General features: G+C 42.4%; 1 protein-coding gene across 1 annotated transcript in view; it reads right to left on the reverse strand.

The window, feature by feature from the left end:
• Nucleotides 1-736: 736 nt before the first annotated feature.
• ephb6 (eph receptor B6) overlaps nucleotides 737-12608 on the reverse strand; it is a 50058-nt gene continuing 38186 nt past the window's right edge. Inside the window, exons 6-19 of the mRNA XM_074684340.1 lie at nucleotides 9370-9525; nucleotides 8744-9015; nucleotides 8186-8267; nucleotides 7285-7409; nucleotides 7042-7204; nucleotides 6096-6210; nucleotides 5939-5994; nucleotides 5038-5154; nucleotides 4701-4948; nucleotides 4385-4603; nucleotides 4146-4295; nucleotides 3199-3383; nucleotides 2930-3088; nucleotides 737-2279 (exon numbers count right to left, since the gene is read on the reverse strand). Coding sequence (XP_074540441.1) covers nucleotides 2174-2279; nucleotides 2930-3088; nucleotides 3199-3383; nucleotides 4146-4295; nucleotides 4385-4603; nucleotides 4701-4948; nucleotides 5038-5154; nucleotides 5939-5994; nucleotides 6096-6210; nucleotides 7042-7204; nucleotides 7285-7409; nucleotides 8186-8267; nucleotides 8744-9015; nucleotides 9370-9525 — 2153 coding nt within the window. The 3' untranslated portion in view covers nucleotides 737-2173. The remainder of the gene's footprint in view (nucleotides 2280-2929; nucleotides 3089-3198; nucleotides 3384-4145; nucleotides 4296-4384; nucleotides 4604-4700; nucleotides 4949-5037; nucleotides 5155-5938; nucleotides 5995-6095; nucleotides 6211-7041; nucleotides 7205-7284; nucleotides 7410-8185; nucleotides 8268-8743; nucleotides 9016-9369; nucleotides 9526-12608) is intronic.

Here is a 12608-nt window from a genome sequence, read left to right on the forward strand (position 1 = left end):
GGGTCTCACGTGTAATGCTTCTCCACGTACAAAACTTGGGTGGGCTAATTAAGTTGAGTGGAAGGCAAAATACAGGGTGTCCATAAAATCTCTTAACATTTCAAAAAAATGTATGTATGTATGTATATATATATATATATATATATATATATATATATATATATATATATATATATATATATATATATATATATATATATATATATATACATGGACATTATAAAAAAGAGGAGTAAATACTTAAGTTATTTTTTCTAATTTAACATACCTCTGTGAGGGCACCATTAGTTGCACAAATCACATCAAGACCGTACTAGATTTCTTGTCATGTTCTCTGTGTGACCAATAATGTCCTGTAACTTTTCTATACACACTGTCTTTAACAAAACCCTATAGTTTGGCTGAGTCTATGCATCTGATTTTGTTTTGATAAACTGTGACACACTGTGCCATTTTTTAGAGATTCATTTAGTACAGTACCTCATCAAGTAACAGGATGCCTGAAATACACCAATGCATTGTGGTTAAAAACTGTGGTAACTAGTGAGCACATAGAACTAACCCGATGAAGATATATCATCAGTTGCCAATTTAAGATATATATATTTTTATTTTAAAGACACCCTGTACTTTTGAAGAGTCGGAAACAACTTTCAAGAAAGAAAAGAAAGACAGAAAAAGAAGGTAGCTCAACATTTTAAATAAAATCATATCATTTATTTTACAAATTTGCACAAATATGAAGAAGTGGTGAACACTCATACAAATAAACACAGCTAATAATGTGTGTAGCCTGACACACTTGTCACAAACTCAAACACTCACTCACACGCACACACATACCACTCACAATGTCATGTACAGCATGATATAAACATGATATTCACATGAACATGGCCTCATTTACAGCACACACGCACACGCACACGCGCGCACACACACACACACACACACACACACACACACACACACACACACACACACACACACACACACACACACACACACACACACACACACACACACACACACACACACACACACATTTCAAACACACAGGATCAAACTTACAAAGCATTTCTCCTCCTTCCTTCAAGTGTTTATCAGATCTGATTTTGTCCATCTTTTCCATTTCACACATTCACTAAGATTCAACGACTCAACGTCTTTAACTCTCGCAGTCAGACAAAAAAGAGGTGAAGTGTGAAATGTACATAGAAAGGTGGGTGCTGTTGGCTTCTGTCTTCATCACAGATGGACGTTTGTGTTAGCAGCTGAGGTGAAGTTTGTAGTTTTGCAGCACATTAGCTCTGTTGTTCCTCAGAACGAGAGTGAGCCATACAGACAGGGCTGGAAACGTCTTTTAAGAAGGGAAATCAAGACTTACTATTGGAAGTTTGTGTCCATAATGTGATGGCAGCTATCTGTTTTAACCTATGTTTGGAATACTGACTCTGGTCATTAGTAGAAGTCTGTTTCTGAGGGCTTATAGCGATACCTTTTAAGGTCAGACATAAGCTGCTAGGTAGGACTGTGTTCATTTTTTTCCCACAGATTTTAGCATTTGGGTATTACGGTAAGAGGAAGTCATATATCTTTACAAACAAGTTAAAAAATCTTAGAAAAAGGCTCTGATTGTCTTCACGCAATTCTTTTGTGGAGAGCTCTCCAAGAGAATAAAAAATCAACATCTTTATAGTTTCCTTGAACTCACTGAGGGTAGGGACATTATAAAAGTTTGATGGAGGGGCAGTTGTGGAAGAGGAGGTGAGAGGTAGGATTGAAGATGGGTGAGAAGAGAAGAAGGCAGACAACAACGTGACACTTTAAGTGAAAAATCAAGCAATCTTCAAAGTCCTCTTCCTCTGTGACTCCCTGACCTCATTTCGGGCAGGACTACAACTCCCATAGTGCATCTCTCCTCTGTGACGGGTTGGAAGTTTGGTGCTCTTTTTTCCCCCACCCTTTCTGTCTGTTTAGTGTCGGGTTTTCAGAAAGCACAGAGCGAGCTGATGCTTTCATCAAAAGAAAAGAAATAAAAATAAAGAAAGCTGTTTCATTTTGGCTTGAAATGTGCTCCTTTGAAACTACTGTCACCAGAAACCAGACACAACAGACAGAGGAATGTGAAAACCATACAAGTCCATGGCACAGGCTGTGACGTGGGTGGATTTCACACCTCCACCTGCCCTTGCTCCAGGTAGGCTCTGAGCTGCTGGGCTGCACTGACAATCTTCCTCTGGTGTCCCAGCAGATTCACCCCGAGGTTCTGGACGTCACTAAACCAGACAGAGAGAGCAGATAAACATGGGTCAGCTTGACACCTCAGGTTATCTCAAGTTACCATCACTGTATTAACTAAACAGAAATGACTTTGATAAATATTTTTATGAAGATGACATCAATTTAAACTGACCTATCTCTTCCTGTGCCTACCTTCTTATGTAAAAATCAAAATATAAACAAATGTTTTCATTCTGTGACGAATGCTCAAAGCAATCACATGAGAACCACACATTTCTTCCTGCAGAAGATGATGATGTTGAACACTTTGGAAACCGACTGAGCAGTTCTGTATCCTACAAATTAAGCTTGTGTTCAAAGTGTTTACAGCATCACTTTTGTGAAAAAGTGCCTTTTAAATAAAAAACACTAGAAAGACAAAAAATATTGAGTGCCAGCATATTTCATTATGTTACACAGAATGAGGATGTAGTTTTTGTTCAGAGTTCAGAAGGAACTGAATTTCTTGTTATAATTTTAAAAGCAGAGTATTCTGGCACAGCTTCACCTACTTTCAAGGTTCACAGAGAGGAATAAACAAACTGCTGCCATAAGGGGCAGACATCAGTTTAAAACTGTAAAGGTCTAAACGTGTGGAAATGCCAGAATCCCATTATTCTTGTCACTGAGTCCTTGTTTTACTCACTCCATAGTGAGTCTGCTGACTCTGTCTAGAGAGTCCAGGTTTGCCTGATCAAACTCCTCTTGATATCTTTCCATCCTCAGAGCCTTCAGCCAATCACTGACTGTTGCCACTGCCGTTAAGTCTGTAGGAGTGGGGCTAAGCAGCGGCTGAGAGCAGCTTCTGTACAAGGAAAGAGTCAGAAATTAAACAATTAGAGTTCATGAATACAGCCAATTCTTATCACCTGTTTATGTGACATGTTTGGTACGACTGTGGAGTTTCTGTCTCACCGTGTCGGCTCTGCCTTCAGAGAGGCAGGGTGCCTGATGAGCCGATCCAAAGAGGACAGGACTGAGTCAAAGCCTGGCCGGTCTCCTCGATCTGCCTGCCAGCACTGGAGCATCAGAGAGTGGAGGGCAGCGGGACAGTTATGGGGGGCAGGGAGGCGGTACTGGTCTGCTACTGCCTTCATCACCTGCAGGGAGGGAAACAAGACGGACGTTACACATGGAGCAGAGAGGCAGATGGCGTGAGAAGTCTCCTGTTATTGTCCTACATAAAGGTCACAGACCACTCAGGGCTCAGAGTGACTAAGAGGAAATTATACAGATTCACGCTACCTGGCATTTTGTCATCACTTAGATGAGTCTGTTAAAAAATGAGGAGGTAGCAGGAAAAAATGAGGTTCACTGTGTTTTGAACTTTTCTGAGTTCATGTTACATCAGCTATTTAAAAGAACAATTAAAACATGTTTATGATTTGCCAACAAAACATGGCTCATCATTTTGAAGTGAGGCAAAGAAAATATCACACTGTTTTTTAAATTATTTAAAAATAAGGATGTGGCTGTTTTTGGACTGTTTCAAAATCAGTATAAATGATTGAGAATCCAAGTAGTAGCATGAGAAAACTCAGTGTTTTTTATCTACCCACACTTCACAATGAAAATGTGGGCACACACCAAACCATTTAAAATATAAAATTCCCCCTTTAATAGATTTTAATGCTTTACCTCCGTAAAAACTCCTTGTGTGGAAGTTAATCAGAGTGAGAAACATGAAGAACGAGGATTTCTCCATACAGATGCAAAGGGTGGATGTTGCAGGTTGTGGTTGGTTCGTTTTAACTCCTTTGGTAGCATTTTATTACAGTGTAATAGCTAAACCTGAGTGCATTTCCATCACTTATTCATCATCACTTCCTGTGCTCAGCCTTCATTCTCTTCCACACTCTCACCTCTTGATTGCTCATGTCCCAGTACGGACGCTCTCCATATGACATCACTTCCCACATAAGTATCCCAAAGCTCCAGACGTCGCTGGCCGAGCTGAACTTGCGATGCTGAAAGGCTTCTGGTGCAGTCCATCGCACAGGGATCTTACTGCCCTGATGGATGAAGCAAGGCAGAAAATCAGTGACTTACCACAAATCAGGAGTGCTCAAAAACCACAGGAGCTCAGGTTCCATGTACAAACCAGTGAGGCGGTGTAAGTGGGTATGTTGTGGTCCAGACCCCTCATGAGACGGGACAGGCCAAAGTCAGACACTTTACAGACCAGGTTGGAGTTAACCAGAACGTTTCTGGCTGCCAGGTCCCTGTGGACAAAGTTTCTCTCAGAGAGGTAACGCATCCCAGCACCGATTCCCCGCAGCATCCCGACAAGCTGCAGCACGCTGAACTGGCCTTCGTTTTCCTGTAAAATGAAAGGAGGAAGAAAACAAGAGGAGTGTTCAAGTGAAACAAAATGTTCTCAGTCTAAGACATCCTGACTTAAACAGCTGTGGGCTCACTCTGAGAAAGGCATCCAGCGGCCCATTCTCCATGAACTCAGTGATGATTCTTTCAGGGGGAGTCCTTGTGATAACACCCTCCAGCTTCAGCACGTTGGGGTGGTCAAACTGTCCCAGCACCCCTGCTTCACTGAGAAACATCCCCTTCTCTCTGTCTGACGCCCCCCAGCGCAAAGTCTTCACCGCTACCAGGACCTCTCTGCGACCCAACGGACGGTAGCGGCCTCGAGAAACCTCCCCAAACTGAGCTGGAGAGCAGAGGAGAAGGAGCAGGGTTATTGATATTTATCACATACTGTAACTATGTACAATTTAGAGATAAAGGAGCCAGGCTTACCTGCACCAATTACCTCCTCGATCTTAAGATGAGTGGGATCGATTTCTCGGGCAAACTCTTTGACAGCCTCACTGGGGTCTTCATAAGTGGAGGGGTCCACGTAATACTTAACTCCACCTGGGGAAAAGAAACTTACAGAACTAAGTCTGATGTTTGACCTTTTTCTGACCTTTAAGCACAACAGGTGTCATGAAAATAGGTGAGGATGCTCTTTCAGTGTGCATCAATGGAACTTAATCTCCGCCATTTAAGAAACAAAGATGTCATTCTATATTTTTGAAAAAACAATGTCTTGACTCATTTTGTTGCCCTATAAGAGAGATTATTTAAAAGAAGGAAAATTCTGGAAACAATAGAAATGAAGGCTAAACTGTTTGTGACAGCTTATTTAGCAGAAAGCCCTCAAACTGCTTTAAACTGTTGCCTGTGAGAAGTTTCCTGTAGAAGTTGCTTATTTGCACCCATTTGTTGTCAGTAAATCCAAACTGAATTTAATCATGATTAGCTCAAGATGGGGTATTATGCTTCCCCATATTTTAAGCACGGGTATAAAGTAACAATGTTGGATGTTTAAATCCCTGAATCTGCCTGTAAATTTCATTAAAGTGTCTCTTTAAAAAAATGAGCTTGAGATCTTCACAGGACTTTCAGAAATGATCGATCAATGTGTAAGGATTTTCTCATTAGATCTTGAGGGATAGGCCTCAAACACCAAGGTCTGACCATAGCTCTGTCCCAATAGGCCTCCAGATGTCTGGCCAATCAGAGGGCAGGGTTTGTGGAGTGGGAAGTCTTAGGGAGACAGCAGCTAAAATTAAGTGTCATGAGCAGAGGCTGAAATAAAGGTTTTCTAAATCTTAAAAAAAGCACAATACCCACCCTTACATGAAATTATCCTCACCTCGGTTGCTGATGTATCTCTGAAGTCTGTCACTGTACGGGCTCTCTCTCCTCTTACTGCCATGTGAGAAACAAACAAAAAGTGCGGATAAGAATATGTTAATGAAAAAGTTAAACCATGTGTTGGATCATGACGTTAAAAGGGAAACTTACTGTACCTGCGAAATACAACTACGACAACAATCGCTGCCACCACCAGAAGAAAAGCTGCTCCACCCATCACTGAACCGACCAGCAGAGGAAGTCTGTTCTGGATCTGCTGCGAGTGTTCCTCTGTGGGCGGAAACAGAAAACAGCACGTTAGGGCATCTCATTCATCGCTGATCTGCAGTAAATGGCCACGGCCAGGAGTCAAACCAGTGACTGCTGCAATGAGGACTATAGGCCCTGCACATGAGTCACACACAGACGACGCCTCAAACTTAATCAAGTTTAAAAATTTGTTGTACTGGTGTCCTCAGCAAGTTTATTTTCAGCTGGAGTAGAACTGGGATTAAATTTAACCTCATCTTCAGACTAACACACCGTAATTTAGCTTTGATCATTTTTAAGGTAATCTCAGAGGTGTCCCAGGTAAGAAGTATTTTTGGTTTGTTTACATGCTCATTAAGCATCCCGGTTTAAAGCCTTCTCCTTCTTTTGATCTTATTTTAGTTGTGACATTTACATGAACACAAGAGACTGCGGTATTCACAAGCTTATAAATAATGAAATTCAGTTTGCATCATCGAAGAAGAAAGAACTTTGATGTTGCATTTAATCAACATCACTTTGGTGAACATTTGACAAGAGCATGTTGGTTGTTAAAGGAGCTGCTTTTAAGCTACATGAGACACAACAAATTTACTTCCAGCTTTGTTAATATCAAGTCAGTCACTAATTTAGTATCATACACTAATGAAAACTTTCAGCTACTGTATGTCTCTGCACTAATCTAAGATTAAGATTAATAAGTAAAAACTGTCACAGTAACAGATGAATCATTTAAATCTCATGAACGGTCTTTCCAGTACATGTCCAAGGCCCCCTATCATTTATGTAGTCCTGTTGTGTGTTAATGACTGTAATATGCTTCGCTGGTATGACAGGAAATGAGCGCTGTACCCAGGGGCAGTGTGGTGAAGTAGATGGTGTCGCTGTATGGCCCGAAGCCTCGCTCATTTCGAGCTCTGATCTGGAAGGCGTAGATGGAACCGGGGATCAGGGAGCTGACAGTCACGGTGTTGGTCTCGCTGAAAACACTCCCTGCACTGTCCACGTCTGAACCCTGAGCACAAACAGGAAAGGGTTTTTTTATGTGACGTGACTGTGTTTTTTTCAATTTGTGACATGATTGAGTGAGTTTACCTTGTCAAAATATCTGAGCTGGTACTCCAGGATGTCTCCGTTTGGTCTGTCCGGCTGAGGCCAAGAGAGGGTGATGGAGTCTGGGGCTCGGCTCAACTGGTGCATCATGGGGACTGTACTTGGGACTATCGTAGAAAGCAGAAGAAGGGTGTTTCAGCTGTGTTACAGTGGCGACTGGTTTCTTAACCTCCCCAATAAATCACTTAAGAGCTAAAGATGTGACCACTAGGGGGCACTGTTACAGAATGTGTGGAGAGTATTACAAAGAGCGAGGAGTGGGGATTTTATGGAGCACTACCAGGATCTCATTACAGTCACTGAGCCGGCTGGCCTGCCCAGTTAAAGAGAACTTTCCTGCATTCTTTACGTTGATCAATAAACTCTGGGAGCAGACACAAGAAGGTTTTAGTTAATGAAGCTTCATGTGGAGTTCCTATCAATCTTGATCAGCAGTTAGAAAACGGTGCATTGGTTTACTTAACGTTTAACCAATGCCTAGTTCTCCTCTCCTCTCCCTCCTCTCCCAACTTGTCTACTTTCATCTCTTTTTCTGTCTGTCTATTTGACTGCCCATCTCTTATTTGTCCCTTTCTTCCTCTTCAGTGACTATGATGAGATCTGACAGGATATTGTAACCTCGAGCAACCTCCTGCCCAGACAGCAGGAGCTGAAAGGATGGAGCACAGGGAGAGCCAGAAAAAGAGGGAGGGAGAGAAGCCCCACACACACACACACACACACACACACACACACACACACACACACACACACACACACACACACACACACACACACACACACACACACACACACACACACATTGTATCGACAAAACATCATCCTCAGATCCTCTCCTGTCTTTCATCTCCTCTTTTTCATCCTCTCTGTCCTGTGTGCTCACCTGACTGGCTCGTAGTGAAATTGATGCTCGTGTATCGAGCTGGAAAAGGGCTCAAAGCTGACACCTCATTCATGGCTTGCACCTGTTGAGAGAACAAGAGCACACCAATGTGACATTTGAAGTTTTTTTTCAATTAACTTTCAAGACTTGACGCTATGTTTTGGAGAAACAAAGCCTGATGCACACATAGCTGTGCTGGCCAGTCAACAAACATCAGTAAGTGGGGAATATGTGTGCATTATGAATAAGAAATAGGCCATGATTTAGTGTAGCTACCAAATGCTAAATAATAAATGTTACTGTGTATTTGCTGATGTGGAGCTTAGGGGATAATACAGAGGGCCTATCTCTTCTGCTGCCACAGGAAATGTTGCATCATTAACAGAAATTTCTTAAAAAGAGGAAAGAAAAAATCTTCTTGGCACATTCATCACGTCTACAGAAGTGACCCAAAATGGCAAGACAAGCACTTTGAAACATGAAAAACTGCACAACCAAGCATAAACCCAGTTTGTGGCTGTCTGCAGGGTGAAAACAGAGGCTGTTCTTTTCTGTTACCTGGATGAGATACGTGACTCTGGTCAGCAGGTTGTTGAGGGTGACCTTGGTTTGTTTCAGGTTTGTCTGGGAGGGGCTGAAGGTGACGCCCTCCCCGCACCAGGAGCACGATGCTGGGTTGGTGAAAGTGGCTGAGGGGCAGATGCGGCATACCACCCCATACCACACCTCGCTGCGGCCTCCCATGTCCACAGGAGGGCGCCACCGTAAAGAAACGCCCCCATCCCCACTTTCGTACTCCCAGGATAGAGAGACAGGCGCTGATGGAGGAGCTGTGCAGAAAACAGAGGGGGGAGGGCATTCATAATGCAAGCTGTAGACACTTAAATGGAAGCATCTGCTAAAAAGTTTAAGATATGAAAGAAGCTGCATGCTGGCAAAGTCGTTTAACCAAGGAAAGTAATGAGGGAACAAAGTTTGGCGGTGAAACAATTTAAGCTTAGCAAGCAGAGAAACGAAACACTTAGCAGGTTTTCTTTCTGCTGGTGGAATAAATTTCTATCACACTGTGTTAAAAAAAGATGGACACCTTTTTCTCTTATAGTCTGAGTAAACAACAAAAATTAGGCCCGGGGGGGTCCTCCATGAGACGCAGGCATCGACAAACAGACACAAACAAAGCTCACTTGTGCAGGCAGTGGAGTTGGCATCACTGGCTGACCGGTAAAAGCCGCTGCGACATTCACACACCTTGGATCCCTCCTGGCTGGTTCTGCTGTTAGCAGGACACACTGAGCAGGGAACAGAGCCTGAGACAGACTTGAAGTAGCCCACAGGACAAGCTGCAGAGAGATAGATTGATGGAGAAAAGAGACACAATAAAGGATAAGTGTTAGAGAAACACTGACAAATGTGGCATGTTAGCCAATTAAAACTGAAGGGGGCCTTTTGGAGCTAAAATACCTTGAGAAAAGTCAAGTGTTCTGAATATAAAGCAGATAATCTCAGACGAAATGTCCCCTCCAAAGTTTCAGTTGTCCAAATAGCTGAGGACCATCTAATAACTTCTGTGACCTTGGACTTTTGTGTGTAAACAGGGTTTATGTACTTTTAATTTCCCTCAGTTTATCTTGAATTTTTTGTTTCGCTCTGACTGGGGCAAAGTCAAATGGCAGAAACCTTTTTTTAGCTAGCATCAATTTCATAGCGGTCTGCCATTTGTTGTTGGTTTTATACAGGACACTCATTTCCTTGTGTTTACAGAGGAAGTGGCTTGTGTTCGCAGACTGCAGCAAAACAATCAGTCACACAAACAAGTTCAAACGGTGACTCTGACCCTGAGACAGTGGTTCGAAAACAATGTGCACATTTTTGGAATACATACTTCTTCTTTTGGAAGATCAATTTAAAGGGACAACTGAGTTTGTCCAGCTTTTTTAAGTGCATCACTTTCTGGTTGTGGATTCAGATCAGGAAACAAGAATGGAGTCAAACCTTCACAATCTTCCACTGTCTCAGCTTTATGTTTCGGAAATTTTTAGTATAAATGACACAATAAAGTCTGCATCGTGAGTCGAAAAGAAAGCTAATACTGGCTCAAGAAGTGTACCATTATGTGCAAGTGCCATCCCTTCCATGTCCCGAGTAAATTCTTGTCATGAGTCAAGAAAAAAAAAAAGCTTTGTGACAGTGTATCCTTTAGATGATCAGACACTCTTAATATTTATGGAGCTTAGAGCACAACTTTGACATTTTGGGAAATGCGCTTACTCACTGTCTGGCAGAGAGTTAAAGCGAGGCTGTTTCTAATCTGTATGCCAAGCTACGCCAACCAGCTGCACAGCTTTAGTCTAACATTTAATGGAAAAAAAAATATGAGAACGGTATCAAACCTCTCATCTAATTCGCAACCAGAAAAGCAACTGAGTGCATTTTCCAAAAAGTGAAATTAATCCTGGGAGAAGTTGGAGAAATCCCTCAACCCAGGAGGAAAAACGTAGCCCTTTGGTTTGTCTTGAACAAAACTGAAATGTAACTTTATAATTACTTTGTAAAAACAGGAAATGGAGCAGAAAACCAGCAGGGATCACATTAATGATGTATTTATAATTAATGCATGATGTCCTGAAATCATAGGGAGGTTCAAAGCATGACTATGACACTCCCTTACACACACACACACACACACACACACACACACACACACACACACACACACTCAGACATTAGAATACCATCTGAAGCTGCAGGCTGTCATCCTGAACTGATGTGTGTTTTATGATGGAAAATCTGTGAAATGCGCCAGTTGTTAATGTCAGCAGAAGGACAGCTGAGCTCTGAGGTCAAGGTAACGCACACTTCACATCGTGCTGCTGGTCGTCAGAGCCTTCAGGGTTCGTCCTGAGCACAACTAGAACATCACTGAGTGTCTTGCCATCGGCTGGTCTGCTGCCATCTTCAAACTGTTTGTGTTGAGGCCAGCGGAAAAGTGTCAGCTAAAGGTTGCATCGTTCAAAAAGGAGTCCCTCTGTCTCCGCACTGAGTGTAGGGAGTGTGAGTTTTCTCATACAGCTAGGCTTTCTTGTATCTGTGAGGGTGTAAATAGCATACCTGGTAACACCTTTAAACACGCTCCTGGAGTTGGAGGATGTGTGCGTTATGTGTGTGTGTTTTATAGTCAGGAGGAGGGAACCTCTCACCTTGTTTATATAACCTTGTCAAGACCGTGTGCCCTGTCTCAGATGTGACGAGCTGTGTATACTGTCTGTTTCTCCGTGCGTGTGTGGACGCATGTGTGTATACTCCATGGTATTGCAGCAGCGTGGGAGAAGAAGATGAAAGTATAAGGAGTGTAAAAATAAACAGATAAAAGGTTTTCTGTGTTCTCACTCGTCTCTGGGAGCTGACTTTGCTTTCAAACAGGTGTGAAGAGCTGGAAAAAAAGAAGAAGAAGAAGAGGAGGGAGGTAAAAGGATGTAGAGAGATCACAGGGGGAAAATAAACTTGGATAAGTGAACATAAAGGTGGGAGGCCAAAGAGACACGGGATGTTCAGAGGGATTGTGCATAGATGGTGAGAAACAGGGGAGTGTGTGTGTGTGTGTGTGTGTGTGTGTGTGTGTGGGGAGGGGGTTATGCTGCTTACTACATCTTTTATGTCCTGGCTGCACATTACCAGACGTGTTCCCTTACGACTCTGACACGAAACATGACTTTGCGACAAAGCCCCTCGCATCCACCTCAGCCTCCATCAGCATCCCCCCCCACCCATCCTTCCAATCACCATCCACCACTATACAGCGGCCAATCAGAGTGCAAGCCCCCTTGCCCTCTTGCTTGATCTGCCCCTTATCCGACCAGCCGGCAACATCCATTCACCAATCATTCACTCCATCTCTCAGAGATAAAGTAGACACTTCATGGTCATTATGTACGGAGACACACATGGCTTTACATGAGTACATGTGGGGGGGAGGGTGAAGGGGCAGTGATACAGAGGAGTCACAGAGAGAGCTGAAGATAAACAGACAGATGGGAATGGATGAGGAGGTTCATTTCAGTATTAATGACTTGAGCAGTGCATGTTTTGTAAATTAACTGTGCTGGAACATGAGAAAGTAACCTACATGTTCTTTGATAAATAATTAATTATATATATCATATACAGGCAATAAGGTGGAAAAAATCTGAATGTATCAGCTTCAAGTTTGGGCTCACTGCTTATGTCTGTTACTCATAATCCCAAGCTTGTTATCTTATTTATTTATTTATTTTTTGGCTTTTGGACATTCAAAGAACTAATATGCACATTTTACCATCTTAAAAATCCTGAAAAATGAATCACATAGGAGGTTTTTGAAAAAACAAAACCAATATCTGCATTTTTGTATGTACATTTTATTATATTTGACAATATTTTTGAAAAG

This window comes from Halichoeres trimaculatus, unplaced genomic scaffold, assembly GCF_033239565.1.
Source record: "Halichoeres trimaculatus isolate MK-OKI-2021-1 unplaced genomic scaffold, fHalTri1.1 fHalTri1_scaffold_12, whole genome shotgun sequence".
NCBI classification, from domain to species: domain Eukaryota; kingdom Metazoa; phylum Chordata; class Actinopteri; order Labriformes; family Labridae; genus Halichoeres; species Halichoeres trimaculatus.